General features: G+C 42.9%; 1 protein-coding gene across 2 annotated transcripts in view; it reads right to left on the reverse strand.

Annotated features, from left to right (window-relative positions):
* Positions 1–15,448, reverse strand: part of LOC109888917 (membrane-associated guanylate kinase, WW and PDZ domain-containing protein 2) — a 260,612-nt gene that overhangs the window by 68,718 nt on the left and 176,446 nt on the right. For both annotated transcript variants that reach the window (XM_031823241.1, XM_031823242.1), the window contains exons 7-9: positions 6,827–6,884; positions 5,902–6,023; positions 362–544 (exon numbers count right to left, since the gene is read on the reverse strand). In XM_031823241.1, coding sequence (XP_031679101.1) covers positions 362–544; positions 5,902–6,023; positions 6,827–6,884 — 363 coding nt within the window. The remainder of the gene's footprint in view (positions 1–361; positions 545–5,901; positions 6,024–6,826; positions 6,885–15,448) is intronic.

Below are 15,448 nucleotides of genomic sequence, written 5' to 3' on the forward strand. Positions count from 1 at the left end.
AAATAGCATAGGCTACAGTAACAAGTCAAAAAATTAAAAACTCCAGTGTTTGCTCAATATGTTTGAGGTGGTGACAGTCAACATTGTTGGAATTGGCTTCAAATATAGGCCTTTACGCATCGCACTTCTTCTCAAATAAAAAAAACTAGGCTCCCATAAATGGTATTGTATGTGTGAGGCACGTTTTCAATAAGCAAGATATAGCCTAGGCTGACCGTAGATATGCCTGAATAATTTGAAAATGTTTGGAAGAGCACTGCACCACCCACCCACACACACAGAGGAATGTGGCTTCATAGATTTCATGATTTTGTAACAACTAAATTGTGTGTGTGTGTGGTTAGTTACTAAAACACAGTACCTGTGTCCATCTTCTGGTTCTGTGCAGCAGGGCCCTCGGGTATGATACTCTTGACCTGCAGGAACTCATCCGGTTCATCCCCTCCAATGATGGTGAAGCCAAAGCCCATGTTGCTCTTCTGGAGAGCCGTGGACAGAAAGGAGCCCTTCAGCTGGGTGGGGTCCCTTGTGAATGGGGGCTTCTCTGGAGAATTGTGGGTTAGAGTAGGTAGATACAGTAATACAGTAGAATAATCACTCCCAAAAAATATATCTGCTGTTGAAGTCGGAAGTTTACATACACTTAGGTTGGAGTCATTAAAACTAGTTTTTCAATCACTCCACAAATTTCTTACAAACAAACTATAGTTTGGCAAGTCGGTGAGGACATCTACTTTGTGAAGAGCATAAGTCATTTTTCCAACAATTGTTTACAGACAAATTATTTCACTTATAATTCACTGTATCACAATTCCTGGGGGTCAGAAGTTTACATGCACTAAATTGACTGTGCCTTGGAAAATTCCAGACACAAATGTCATGGCTTTAGAAGCTTCTGATAGGATAATTGACCTCATTTGAGTCAATTGGATGTGTATCTGTGGATGTATTTCAAGGCCTACCTTCAAACTCAGTGCCTCTTTGCTTGGCATCATGGGAAAATCAAAACAAATCAGCCAAGACCTCAGAAACTTTTTTGTAGACCTCCACAAGTCTGGTTCATACTTGGGAGCAATTTCCAAATACCTGAAGGTACCACGTTCATCTGTACAAACAACAGTACGCAAGTATAAACACCATGGGACCACGCAGCCGTCATACCTCTTAGGAAGGAGATATGTTTTGTCTCCTAGAGATGAACGTACTTCGGTGCGAAAACTGCAAATCAATCCCAAAACAACAGCAAGGGACCTTGTGAAGATGCTAGAGGAACAAGGTACAAAAGTATCTGTACCCACAGTAAAACAAGTCCTATATCGACATAACTTGAAAGGCCGCTCAGCAAGGAAGAAGCCACTGCTCCAAAACGGTCATCAAAAAGCCAGACTATGGTTTGCAACTGCACATGGGGACAAAGATTGTGCTTTTTGGAGAAATGTCCTCTGGTCTGATGAAACAAAAATCGAACTGTTTGGCCATAATGACCATCGTTGTGTTTGGAGGAAAAAGGGGAAGGCTTGCAAGCTGAAGAACACCAACCCAACCGTGAAGCACGGGGGTTGCAGCATCATGTTGTGGGGGTGCTTTGCTGCAGGAGGGACTAGTGCACTTCACAAAATAGATGACATCACGAGGTTAGAAAATTATGTGGATATATTGAAGCAACATCTCAAGACATCAGTTAAAGTTAAAACTTGGTCGTAAATGGGTCTTCCAAATGGACAATGACCCCAAGAATACTAACAAAGTTGTGGCAAAATGGCTTAAGGACAACAAAGTCAAGGTATTGGAGTGGTCATCATAAAGCCCTGACCTCAATCCCATAGAAAATGTGTTGGTAGAACTGAAAAAGCATGTGCGAGCAAGGAGGCCTACAAACCTGACTCAGTTAGGAGGAATGGGGGAATGGGACAAAATTCACCCAACTTATTGTGGGAAGCTTGTGGAAGGCTACCCGAAATGTTTGACCCAAGTTAAACAATTTTAAGGCAATGCTACCAAATACTAATTGAGTGTATGTAAACTTCTGACCCACTGGGAATGTGATGAAATAAATAAAAGCTGAAATAAATCATTCTCTCTACTATTATTCTGACATTTCACATTCTTAAAATAAAGTGGTGATCCTAACTGACCGAAGAGGGAATTTTTACCAGGGTTAAATGTCAGGAAATGTGAAAAACTGAGTTTAAATGTATTTGGCTAAGGTGTATGTAAACCTCTGACTTCAACTGTGTGTGTATATATATATATATATATAATTTCTTTTTATTTTTTATTTTTTTTGATGCGGTGAGGGAAGAGATATCAGAAATGGTTTGGCTGGACCAGGAAGTAAAGCCCAGTCTCCGGCGCAGGGATCATATGTGGACTAGAGTTTGCAGTGTTTCCCACTCAGCCAAACTCAGGCACAATAATAATCCCTCTTATAGTGATTACATCCGTGCAGGAAAACTTTATCACTATAAGCTGTTGATTGCTAATACAGCATTCAATATAAGCGTAGTGCACTACTGTCTGTATCTAATATTATATGCCATTTAGCAGATGATTTTATCCAAAGCGACTTATGTGAATATACATATTTTATAGTATTTGTATGTGATTTCTGAACCCACATCCTTAGTATTGCCAGGGTTGGCATCAGAACAAACAGGCATTTGATTTGGCCAGTTTTTCTTACGGGACCTTCTTGGTGTTATAATAAAGACAATAGGCAGCTCGTGAGTTTCAAGTTTGGGGAAGCTTACAATTTTTCCTACCATTTCTACCTATCTGCATGGCAGTTCTGATTATTTTTGTATTTGCATTTTTGTGAAATAATAAAGTTTTTGTTTCTCAAAATTATTGTCACCTAGTTAATCATGAAAATATTAATTAAAATGATAAAATTCAACTAATGCCTTTACATATGGACACATTGAGGGTGTTATTTAATGGAAGCCTATCAAATATAATCCAATTAGAATCAGGAATTCCCCAGGTTAGCTGTTTAGGCCCCTTGCTTATTTTCAATTTTTACTTATAACATGCCACCTACTTTGAATGAAGCTAGAGTTTCTATGTATGCGGATGACTCAAAAGTATACACGCCAGCTACTACAGCAACTGAAATGACTGCAGTGCTTAACAAAGAGCTGAAGTTAGTTAGAGTGGGTGGCTCAGAACAGGGCAGCATGGCTGGCCCTTGGATGAACACAGAGAGCTAAAATTAATCATATGCATGTCAATCTCTCCTGGCTGAAAGTCGAGGAGAGATTGACTTCATAACTACTTTTATTTATGAGAGGTATTGACATGTTGAATGCACTGAGCTGTCTGTCTAAACTACTGGCACACAGCTTGGACACCCATGCACACCCCCACAAGCCATGCCACAAGAGGTTTCTTCACAGTCCCCAAGTCCAGAACAGACTAAGGGAGGCACACAGTACTACATAGAGCCATGACTACATGGAACTCTATTCCACATCAAGTAACTGACGCAAGCAGAACATTTGATTTTAAAAAACAGATTAAAAAACACCTTATGGAACAGCGGGGACTGTAAAGCAACACTCTGCCAACAACGTTTCCACTCTGAGAATGAGAACAATAAATGACTGTAATTCATGCATTAACAGAAATTAATGAAACCAAATGACTGGAATTAAAGGTACATTTACTAGGCCTACTGGTTACATACATTCACGCAATGGAATAATGAAGGTGCAAGAATTTGCGGAGACATCGGAGCACATTCTGGAGAGCGGAGTGCATGCATTCTGGAGAGAGACACCCATGTCTTAGCCACACACACCTCCCCTTCTTCTTGTCTCAATATTTTAAATTATACTCAAGACACATTATCTACACACATTTTCGATGCTTTTCACCGACAGCCGAAACTCAATAATCAGCTAGGCCTATTGCCACATGTGCTGCCCAAATTGCTGGCTTCCCAAATAAGCATAGGCCTATGCACTTGTGAATCCACAGCAACAAAAAAATTAATGATCCTGTGTGGTTAAGTCAAGCTCTCTGGTAAAGTATTTTGAATAGTTTTTTGGACAGTAAAATATCAATGAGACGCTCATGTCTCCTCCCTATCAATGTGAGTCATTGTCCCAAAGGCAGGAATGAAGGCGACAAGCTTAGGTCTGCATATTATGCCCATAGAAGCGCAGTGGGCTTATTCAGGACAGACTTTGGCAAGAGTGAGCCCTCTCGCTCCGCTCTGTCTTATTATATGTAGCCCATACAGTGCCTTGCGAAAGTATTCGGCCCCCTTGAACTTTGTGACCTTTTGCCACATTTCAGGCTTCAAACATAAAGATATAAAACTGTATTTTTTTGTGAAGAATCAACAACAAGTGGGACACAATCATGAAGTGGAACGACATTTATTGGATATTTCAAACTTTTTTAACAAATCAAAAACTGAAAAATTGGGCGTGCAAAATTATTCAGCCCCCTTAAGTTAATACTTTGTAGCGACACCTTTTGTTGCGATTACAGCTGTAAGTCGCTTGGGGTATGTCTCTATCAGTTTTGCACATCGAGAGACTGAATTTTTTTCCCATTCCTCCTTGCAAAACAGCTCGAGCTCAGTGAGGTTGGATGGAGAGCATTTGTGAACAGCAGTTTTTAGTTCTTTCCACAGATTCTCGATTGGATTCAGGTCTGGACTTTGACTTGGCCATTCTAACACCTGGATATGTTTATTTTTGAACCATTCCATTGTAGATTTTGCTTTATGTTTTGGATCATTGTCTTGTTGGAAGACAAATCTCCGTCCCAGTCTCAGGTCTTTTGCAGACTCCATCAGGTTTCCTTCCAGAATGGTCCTGTATTTGGCTCCATCCATCTTCCCATCAATTTTAACCATCTTCCCTGTCCCTGCTGAAGAAAAGCAGGCCCAAACCATGATGCTGCCACCACCATGTTTGACAGTGGGGATGGTGTGTTCAGGGTGATGCGCTGTGTTGCTTTTACGCCAAACATAACATTTTGCATTGTTGCCAAAAAGTTCAATTTTGGTTTCATCTGACTAGAGCACCTTCTTCCACATGTTTGGTGTGTCTCCCAGGTGGCTTGTGGCAAACTTTAAACGACACTTTTTTTGGATATCTTTAAGAAATGGCTTTCTTTTTGCCACTCTTCCATAAAGGCCAGATTTGTGCAATATACGACTGATTGTTGTCCTATGGACAGAGTCTCCCACCTCAGCTGTAGATCTCTGCAGTTCATCCAGAGTGATCATGGGCCTCTTGGCTGCATCTCTGATCAGTCTTCTCCTTGTATGAGCTGAAAGTTTAGAGGGACGGCCAGGTCTTGGTAGATTTGCAGTGGTCTGATACTCCTTCCATTTCAATATTATCGCTTACACAGTGCTCCTTGGGATGTTTAAAGCTTGGGAAATCTTTTTGTATCCAAATCCGGCTTTAAACGTCTTCACAACAGTATCTCGGACCTGCCTGGTGTGTTCCTTGTTCTTCATGATGCTCTCTGCGCATTTAACGGACCTCTGAGACTATCATGGTGCAGGTGCATTTATACGGAGACTTGATTACACACAGGTGGATTGTATTTATCATCAATAGTCATTTAGGTCAACATTGGATCATTCAGAGATCCTCACTGAATTTCTGGAGAGAGTTTGCTGCACTGAAAGTAAAGGGGCTGAATAATTTTGCACGCCCAATTTTTCAGTTTTTGATTTGTTAAAAAAGTTTGAAATATCCAATAAATGTCGTTCCACTTCATGATTGTGTCCCACTTGTTGTTGATTCTTCACAAAAAAATACAGTTTTATATCTTTATGTTTGAAGCCTGAAATGTGGCAAAAGGTCGCAAAGTTCAAGGGGGCCGAATACTTTCGCAAGGCACTGTATGTCTGATGCTGTGAGGGTATTGTTGTACCTCTGTATATAGTAGGTAAAGGCAGAGCTGACAGTCCCTGGTTCTGCATCTGCTGCTGCTGCTCCAGTCGTCTCTTGGCCTCCAGGACAGGGTTCTCAAACTGAGTCCTTCTGTTGATGTGGCTGCAGGGAACAGGACTATGACAGTGAAATCCAGCAGCATCAGTGTGTTTTGTGTTCCCTTCTCCACGGCAGACATATAACCATTGTTTTAGTCAGTGTGTATGTTCCAGGCTAATTACATTGCACTGTTTGTATGGGCATCAGATTGCTACATCATAATGATGTGGTTAGTTTATATGTTCAACACCTAACCATGCGTTGTGAGATTTGGCAGGCGTCTGCAATGTAGTCATTGATACTTGGGTGAGAACACACATTTAATTTGAAATTGGTGAATGTAGTTTAAATAGAAATCAGTGCATGATTGAGGTGAAAGTGAAAGTGTCAGGATTTTGTCCTAAATCTGTGGCTAACAAAGATGTTGTGGGCAGTGAAAAAATGCTGTGTTTCAAATGGTACTGTACCCAAACACATTACCTAGTAGCCAACCAGCTTGCGCCAATCCCATTTAATTACAGTAAAATACTATAAAATACAATGTATTTCCTTCATTACGATTATAGTAACGTTGAGTTTTTTACACTAGAATACAGTAAATGTTACAGTATTGTGTCATTGCTAGGATATTACAGTAACTTACAGACAGCTAGTGGCAAATAACATACTGTGGATATTACAGTAACCCCTTTACGGTGTAAATAATGAAGACAGAAATGACTTTTCTTAGAACAGCATTTGTTGAATGTTCTTTGAATGTCTGTTGCATGTTATAATGCTAATGTTAGACCGAAACCTGATCAGAACTTAATGAGAATGTTAGCTAATATCCTGGGAATGTTTTTTGTTTTGAAGGGAGGACTTACTCTACGTAGTAATTGCCATAGATAGGGTCATCGATCTTCTCCCAGCCATACGGCAGTTCTGGACAGAAGGAAGGAAAAAAGAAAGAACGATTTGGCAGGAATATGATCACATTCAAGAAGGACCCTTTTCCAGGTGCTGGACTGAGCGATTAGTTCAATGAAAACAAAACAAATCTGTATACTGTTAAAGTGATATTTTACTAATCAAATCAAATCAAATCAAATTTTCTTGTTAGATATTACTGCATGGTCGGAACTAAAAGCACAAGCATTTCGCTACACTCACATTAACATCTGCTAACCATGTGTAAGTGACAAATACAATTTGAATTGAAAAGCTCCCTGTGTGTTAATGCTAGCGAATTATTGTTTATTGTAGTGGCTACATATCAATACCCTTCTTCCATTGACATAAAGTTTGTACTTATTCCATAACATGGGACATAACAGGCTGTGAAAACAGCCTTTTTCAACACAAGAGAGGATCCGGACAAGAAAATCGTCATGAAATCGTCTGTAAAACCCAAACCGTGTGAGCTACAAACTAATAAGTCACTATCATCGATAGATGCTAATATTACATCAATATTGCAGCAGTGTAGCCTAGTGGTTAGAGCATTGGACTAGTAACCAAAAGGTTGCAAGTTCAAATCCCCGAGCTGACAAGGTACAAACTCTGTCGTTCTGCCCTTGAACAGGCAGTTAACCCACTGTTCCTAGGCCGTCATTGAAAATAAGAATTTGTTCTTAACTGACTTGCCTAGATACAATCTCCACCAGCCTGGATTCCCGGGCCAAAGCAGGGTTATCAGAATGAGGGATAGACCATTCATTCTCACTGTCCAGACTGGGGGTGATCAGGGCCACGGAAGGAAAAGCTCACATAAATCACATGGACACTTGTGGGCCAGTGGGTACACGCCCAGAGGAGCCTTGTGATCTCTCATCACGAAGAACAGGCAACAGTGCGTGTTGTCCTGCAATGTGACACAGATCGATGGCAGCTCTGCCATAACATTCCCACACCACCGACACCTTTGGGATGAATTTGCCACTCCCTTGGTAGGGGATTCCACACCTGGGTTTAGTCTGGCTGGCACATGTGTTGCACTGAGAGACAACAGATATCCAGATATCTCTCATCATAGAGTGAAGTTGACAGGAGCATGTTCCTGCTTGGTGGTTAATATACGCCACCGTAGACATATGGTCCGACCTGACATGACAAGGACATGCTGGCCCTGTAGGAACAGACAGGGCCAGAACTCCAAGTGGGGCAGCCCTGCATCAAGAAGAATGGTTCTCTCCAGCATTGAGGTGATGATAGACACTTTGCAGAGAGAATCACTCGCCTGTGCTGGTGGAGAGATGGATTCAAGCGGAGTGAGGTTACCCAATGCCAGAAGTCTCATGAGGAGGAGGCCAAACGTTTTACACGATTTAACCTGACGCCTAGAGCGAGAAGGTGCAACAACAGCTGGGCTGTGAGCTCCTCTGCCTGAGCCCAAGTGTCTTCGCAGATCAACCAGCCATGCCGTTGCCCTAGGAGGCGACGCTTATATCTCCTATGCGCAGGATGAAGTACTGAGCGTTGCTCTGAGAGACAGATATTTGCTGCTCCTCCATAACAAGATCTCTGGCCAGAGAGTGAAGTTGCCGGGAATGCGCTCCTCCTTTGCAGTAGTGCCAGTTTGAGGGACGGGTTCAAGCGGAGTGAGGTTACAAAGACCAGAGAACATCCATAGATTTTCTGCTGGGTAGGTAAGAGCGAGCTTATGGCACTATTTATCCTGAAGTGCAGAGCGAGCAGGTGTGACTACAGCTGGGTGTCTGCACAGATCAACCGTAGTTAATGTATGTCAGGACTCTTAAGCCTCTCTCCCGTAGCATATCTCCCATAGGGAGGGCTAGGGTGGCTTTATTCACTTTATGAATGTCCGTAGGGCCAGGGACAGACCACATGGTAAGGTGAGATATCTGTAGGCTATATGTCCTAGGAGATGAACCTCATATCTCCTATGTGCAGGATAACATCTGGTGTGTAAATAAGAATCATTGAGGTCTACTGACCCTCAGACATTTGTTGAGGTGTCATAAATCCCTCGGTTGGGGACCAAGAAATTGCAGCTGAAGAAGCCCTGGTGAGCTTCCTCCATCAGCACCACACGTGTGGCACCCTTGGCCAACAGAGAATGTATCTTGTCTCTGAAGGCTCAGACCACTTTCCCCATGTGCAGTGGACTGCACTATTCCCATGTAGTCTGTACGGTGTGTAGAACCCAGGAGGAGACTGCCACTGTGCCGTGTGAGGAGCATGGGAACAACTTGGGGGCAACTTGTCCCGTGGCTGGAACGAAGTACCTGCCAGGCCTGGTGGCTGGACATGGTAGCCTGCTATTTATAATTTTTTTTGATTGTTTGGATTGGGAACATTGTGAATCATCATCCTCGGCCCGTTGGCCTGGATGTGATGGGAACTCTTTATTAGAGAGTTCAACTAGGGGAAATCAGGTGTCTATCCGCCTCAACGGGGACTTATGGATCTTGAGGTCGAGGGCTCTTTTGTGACCTGACACATGACTCCCGAAGAGACTCTGGTCGTCAAGGTCAGAGGAGCGAAGCTGGCCCCCAGAGCCCACCTTAAATCAAGGTGTTAAGCCAGGGAAGGCTCCATGAGAACTCCATGTCATAAATATCCAAGTGGGGTAGGCAGTCACAGGAGAAAGTGACTTAATTGGCTCCGCCAAGGAAGCATCCACCAATGACACAGTCTGGGAAGGCTGGTACACATTGTCAGATGGATGTAGAATTTCGCTGTGAGGGGATTCCACCCATCCTAGTGGTAGGCAGGGGAGGCAAAGGATACCCAACCTCGAGTTTGGTGACAGTGTGTCCAAATGCTTTGATTAAAGGGGAGATGATTTATTGACTTCTGCCTTGCCTTGTCACAAACTGAGCAGAGCAAAGACATTCCTCTTTAGGGGCATACTTACCCTCCTGGTCAGAAGAGGCGGTGCCTGATGCCACAATATGCCGTTGCCCTCAATTCCAGATTTGACAAAAATGTCCTTCCCCTGGGAAAGATGGGCGACTTCCGAATTTGTCGGGAGCTTGAGCATAGGGGAAGACTGTATAGCCTCTCTCTCCTCTGGGACTTAATTCTCAACGTAGTCATCCTCAAAGGGTGGTCTACACCCGAGGCAAGTAGCACAGAGTTGATGGGAATCAGACAGACATGTAATTCCTGCAATTACGAGGGCAAATGTATCCATGTGTGGATAGCTTGCACTGCTTTTTCTGCACCTTCCATGATGACTTGGCCAGTAAGCCTGTCGACTTCTCGTTTTGACCTGACAGGTGAAAGCAAATTGAATTACCGGAGGGGTAGCAAGCTATTTAAATGGCCATCTCCATTGGCCTCTCTTGAAAAAGCCAAGCCTTGACCCAGAAAAAAAAAGAAAATATTGGCCTATATCGAATCTCCCATTCCTCCCCATTTGTTTTTCATAAAGCTGTTGCGCAGCAACTCACTGCCTTCCTGAAAACAAACAATGTATACGAAACGCTTCAGTCTGGTTTTAGAATCCATCATAGCAGTGAGACTATACTTGTGAAGGTGGTAAATTACCTTTTAATGGTGTCAGACCGAGGTTCTGCATCTTTCCTCGTGCTCCTAGACCTTAGTGCTGCTTTTGATACCATAAATCACCACATTCTTTTGGAGAGATTGGAAACCCAAATTGGCCTACACGGACAAGTTCTGGCCTGGTTTAGATCTTATCTGTCGGAAAGATATCATTTTGTCTCTGTGTATGGTCTGTCCTCTGACAAGTCAACTGTACATTTCGGTGTTCCTCAAGGTTCCGTTTTAGGACCACTATTGATTTCACTCTATATTTTATCTCTTGGTGATGTCATTCGGAAACATAATGTTAACTTTCACTGCTTTTTACCTTTCGATGAAACATGGTGAAGCCCCAAAATTCCCCTCGTTGGAAGCCTGTGTTTCAGACATAAGGAAGCGGATGGCTGCAGATTTTCTACTTTTAAACTCAGACAAAACAGAGATGCTTATCTAGGTCCCAAGAAACAAAGACATCTTCTGTTGAATCTGACAATTAATCTTGGTGGTTGTACAGTCGTCTCAAATAAAATTGTGAAGGACCTCGGTGTTACTATGGACCCTGATCTCTCTTTTGACGAACATATCAAGACTGTTTCAAGGACAGATTTTATTCATCTACGTAACATTGCAAAAATCTTTCTGTTCAAAAATGATGCAGAAAAATGTATCAATGCTTTTGTCACATCTAAATTAGATTACTGCAATGCTCTACCTTCTGACTACCCGGATAAAGCACTAAAACTTCAGTTAGTGCTAAATACGGCTGCTAGAATCTTGACTAGAACCCCAAAATTTGATCATATTACTCCAGTGTTAGCCTCTACACTGGCTTCCTGTTAACCTCTCTGTGCACGGAGCCCGCTAGCGGGCTGAAATTCCACAACATACGGTGATCGCTACATAAATAGTCATATTAAACATTCATGAAAATACAAGTGTCTCACATGTATCGAAAGCCTAGAATCTTGCTAATCCAACTGCATTGTCAGATTTTAAAAAGGCTTTACTGCAAAAGAATACAATGCGATTATCTGAGCATGGAGCCCCATAAAAATAAAAATAAATGTAACCAGCACAGGCGTAACATAATCACAAACTGCATTAAAGTAAATTGTTTACCTTTGACGATCTTCGTCTGTTTGCAATTCCAATGCTCATTGTTACACAATGAATGATCTTTTGTTTGATAAAATCCGTTTTTATAGCCCAACACGAAACATTTTATGAACCGTTTGTGTCGTGAATTCCGTCTCATTCCATTTTCGACGACACATTCCAGGTAAATAACCCACACAGAGCGTGACTTTTCCAGTCATGTTTGGTTTCACTGCAGTCAACTGGTTTGTTTGCAACACAATCAAACCTGATGGGCCATTTCGCGGGACGTATTGACTGAAATAATCCGATTTGAAGACAACAAGTCATGACATCATTGTGCAACAATGATTTGCCCGCTGTTTCGTTGATTGACTGTCTTTTAACCCAATGACCACTGATCGTCTTGAAATCTAGCTGGGTAGGTAGCCAATGAGCTGAGCTAAACGGCAATACGCCATGGGTTGGTCTTGCAACACATAAACATGTAGTAAGCTCCAGCGTAAAGTGAGTCATTCGCTATTGAAGTTTCATACCGGAAGGAGAAAAAACATATTACGCACTGCATTGTTTGGTGAATGCGCAGATTCAGCTTTTTATGTATCAATCATTATGGCGACTAAGTCAGGGAAAGCTAAATCAAAGTCTAGATATACAGATGTACACACAATTTTAGATTAAATTGATTGGGAAGGTGAGACAGAGAATGTTGTAGGACGATTCATTTAGCGATTGTGGAGGAATATATTTTGAATGGGAGAGGACATCGTTTTGGACTTCTTATCATGCTAATGCCCTTGTTTGAAATTAATAATATAAAATATTATTTGTGCTTTTTTATCATTTTAGAAGCAATATATAAACATGTAATGTCATGAAATGTGAGATGCATGTGTCTGCCTCCACCCCAACCCACATAAAATAGCCTATTTGAGGCTGTTGATGAGAGGGCAGGACCACATCAATGGCCAAAGTGAAATGGAGACAGTAGATACAGCTTCTCTGTTGTAATATAGTAAAAACAGTAGATCCAGCAGGTCATAATAATATATTCAACCTTAAGTTCCCTGTACCCTCTCTATATATCTGTTTATTATAGATGTTGATACAGGGCTCATATGTGAAACTATTCTAACTGAACATTTTCTTTCACAGTGACACTGATATTCTCTCTCTCTCTCTCTCTCTCTCTCTCTCTCTCTCTCTCTCTCTCTCTCTCTCTCTCTCTCTCTCTCTCTATACATGCTGTGAGTGATTGGTGCATGCTGGGAGTTTTTGGAGTTTGAGTGTTTGGTGTGGAAAGCTCTATCCTAACTAACTTTCTTGATTTTTTTCTTTACATGTTATTTTCTATGGTGGAGGGTTAATGCAATATTTGTTTTTTAGCGGTATCCAAAGTTTTTTTTCAAAGTTAGGGTGGAAGAGGACAGAGTAACTTTCCTGGGGGTTGGAAGGTGTAGTGTGCGCAATGGCTTCTCAGCCTAGCGCGGAGGAGACGCTGTCGATACAGCATGGATTCAGGTGTGTTCCTGAGAACGGAGTTAAGGTGGAGGAGGTTCTGCTCGCGGTCGGTGAACAGGTAGGAGCTGAGTTTATACATTCTGCTTCTAGAATGAACAAAGCTGTGGTTGTGTTCATGAAAAGGGCTAATTTGGTCGGTAGGCTAATTGCTAGCGGAATATTTGTAAGGGATGTGTTGGTGTCAATTTCACCTCTCTCTACCCCTTCAACAAGAGTTGTAGTGGCAAATTTACCTCCGTTTATTACGGATGATCAAATTAGGAAAGAGCTGAGTCGTTTTGGTAAGTTTGCTAGCGGTTTCCGTGTACTGTCAGCAGGTTTTCAGGCAGATGCCGTTAAGCACGTTGTTTCGTTCAGGAGGCAAGTGTTTATGTTTCTGAACAATAATGAGCAACAGCTAAATGTGCATTTTAAAGTGAGGCATGGGGAGGGGCTCTATGCAGGTTTTGCCAGCACAGATAGTCTACGGTGTTTTGAATGTGGGGATTTGGGGCACAAGAGTTTTGCGTGCCCACATAAAGGCCATAGAAATCGAGGTCAAAATGCAGGGGGTAAGGAGATGCAGACAGCAGAGGCTGGGCCTAGTCAGTCTAGAGATGGTGGTGTAGATGAGGCTGGGCCTAGTCAGGCTAGAGATGGTAGGGTAGTGGAGGCTGGGTCTAGTCAGGCTAGAGATGGTGGAGAAGCAGAGGCTGGGTCTAGTCAGGCTAGAGATGGTAGGGTAGTGGAGGCTGGGTCTAGTCAGGCTAGAGATGGTGGAGAAGCAGAGGCTGGGCCTAGACATGCTATGGAGGGTGGTGCAGATGATGCTGGGCCGAGCCATGCCATAGAGGGTGGTGTAGCTGAGGCTGGCCCTAGTCATGCTATGGAGGGTGGTGCAGATGATGCTAGGCCTAGTCATGCTACGGAGGGTGGTGTAGCTGAGGCTGGCCCTAGTCATGCTATGGAGGGTGGTGTAGCTGAGGCTGGCCCTAGTCATGCTATGGAGGGTGGTGCAGATGATACTAGTCTACTATACTCTAGTCAGGTTATTCTAGTGGATGAGGAGAGTATAGTGGGGAAGTGTAAGAGATTAGGGGGGGAGGAGGAGGGTGTCAAGAGGAAAAGGAAAAAGGGTGTGGACAAAGGCACCATGGAAATGTTGCCTGTTGCTGTGGGTGAGGCCCTAACCAGAGAGAAAGGGCAGGTGGTCAGGGTGGGAGATAGAGAAGAGGAGGAAAGTGAGTCTGAGGAAGAGGATGAGGAGTTATTTTTTTCAGACTCCTCTTCAATTGGCCCGGAGCTGACAGCCAGTCAACCAGAGGGGTCTAAGTACACGTTGAGAGAACTGACAAGGTTCCTGAATGAGACTAAGGGGAAAAAAGTTAATATTGAGGCTTTTTTTCCTGATCCTAGAAAGTTTGTAAGATCAGTACAACATGCTATGACAAATGAGGGGCATGGTGTCCTCTCACCCAGGAAACGGTTTAGGTTGAGGAAGTGGGTCACAACAGTGCGTAAAGGTTTACCTTCAGACACTGTTTAAATGTTTAATTTCTTACTGACACTGGGGCTTTTTGAGCTTTGCTATTGGTCTATTTCTCTGCTGGCTTTTCTCCCACTTCTTATGGAGACTCTTCGGGTAGGCTCGCTAAATATAAACGGCGCCAGAGATGCGGGAAAGAGGAGTGTGTTGGGTGAATATGTAAAACAAAAAAAAGTACAGGTGTTGTTTCTGCAGGAGACGCATAGTGATGTGGTGAATGAAGTTGATTGGGGGCTCTGGTGGAAAGGGGCAAGTGTGTTGAGCCATGGGACAAATCTTAGTGCAGGGGTGGCAGTCCTTTTTGCACCGGGTCTGGCTGTAAAAATTTGCTCCTCAAAGGAGGTGTGTAGGGGTAGGTTGCTTGTTGTTAAAGCAGAAATTAAGTGTTTTGTCTTTATAAATGTGTATGCGCCTAACACAGGGAGAGAAAGAGGGGTTCTATTTGGGAGTCTTAGACAGGAACTCTCACAAGTAGCGCCTGAGGAGACGCTGGTGATCGGAGGTGACTGGAACTGTACAATGGATTTTACAAAAGACAGAAATGGGGAAGAGCCTCATTCAGTGTCAGTGGGAGTGTTAAGGGATATCTTTAATCAGTTTGACCTAGTGGATGTTTGGAGAACTAAACATCCAAACACAAGACAGTATACGTGGGTGAAGGTTTTTGGGGCTAGGGTGAGTGCAGCTCGACTTGATCGTTTTTACATGTCCAGGAATCAGAGCAATAGGCTGCTGGGTGCTACCATTCTCCCAGTGGGGTTTTCGGATCACCACATAACCATGGCTCGGCTGCCTATTTCACCAGGGCCCCGGCAGGCATCTTATTGGAAGTTCAATGTAAAGCTCTTACAAGATG

Source organism: Oncorhynchus kisutch, linkage group LG4 (assembly GCF_002021735.2).
Source record: "Oncorhynchus kisutch isolate 150728-3 linkage group LG4, Okis_V2, whole genome shotgun sequence".
In the NCBI taxonomy this organism is placed as follows: domain Eukaryota; kingdom Metazoa; phylum Chordata; class Actinopteri; order Salmoniformes; family Salmonidae; genus Oncorhynchus; species Oncorhynchus kisutch.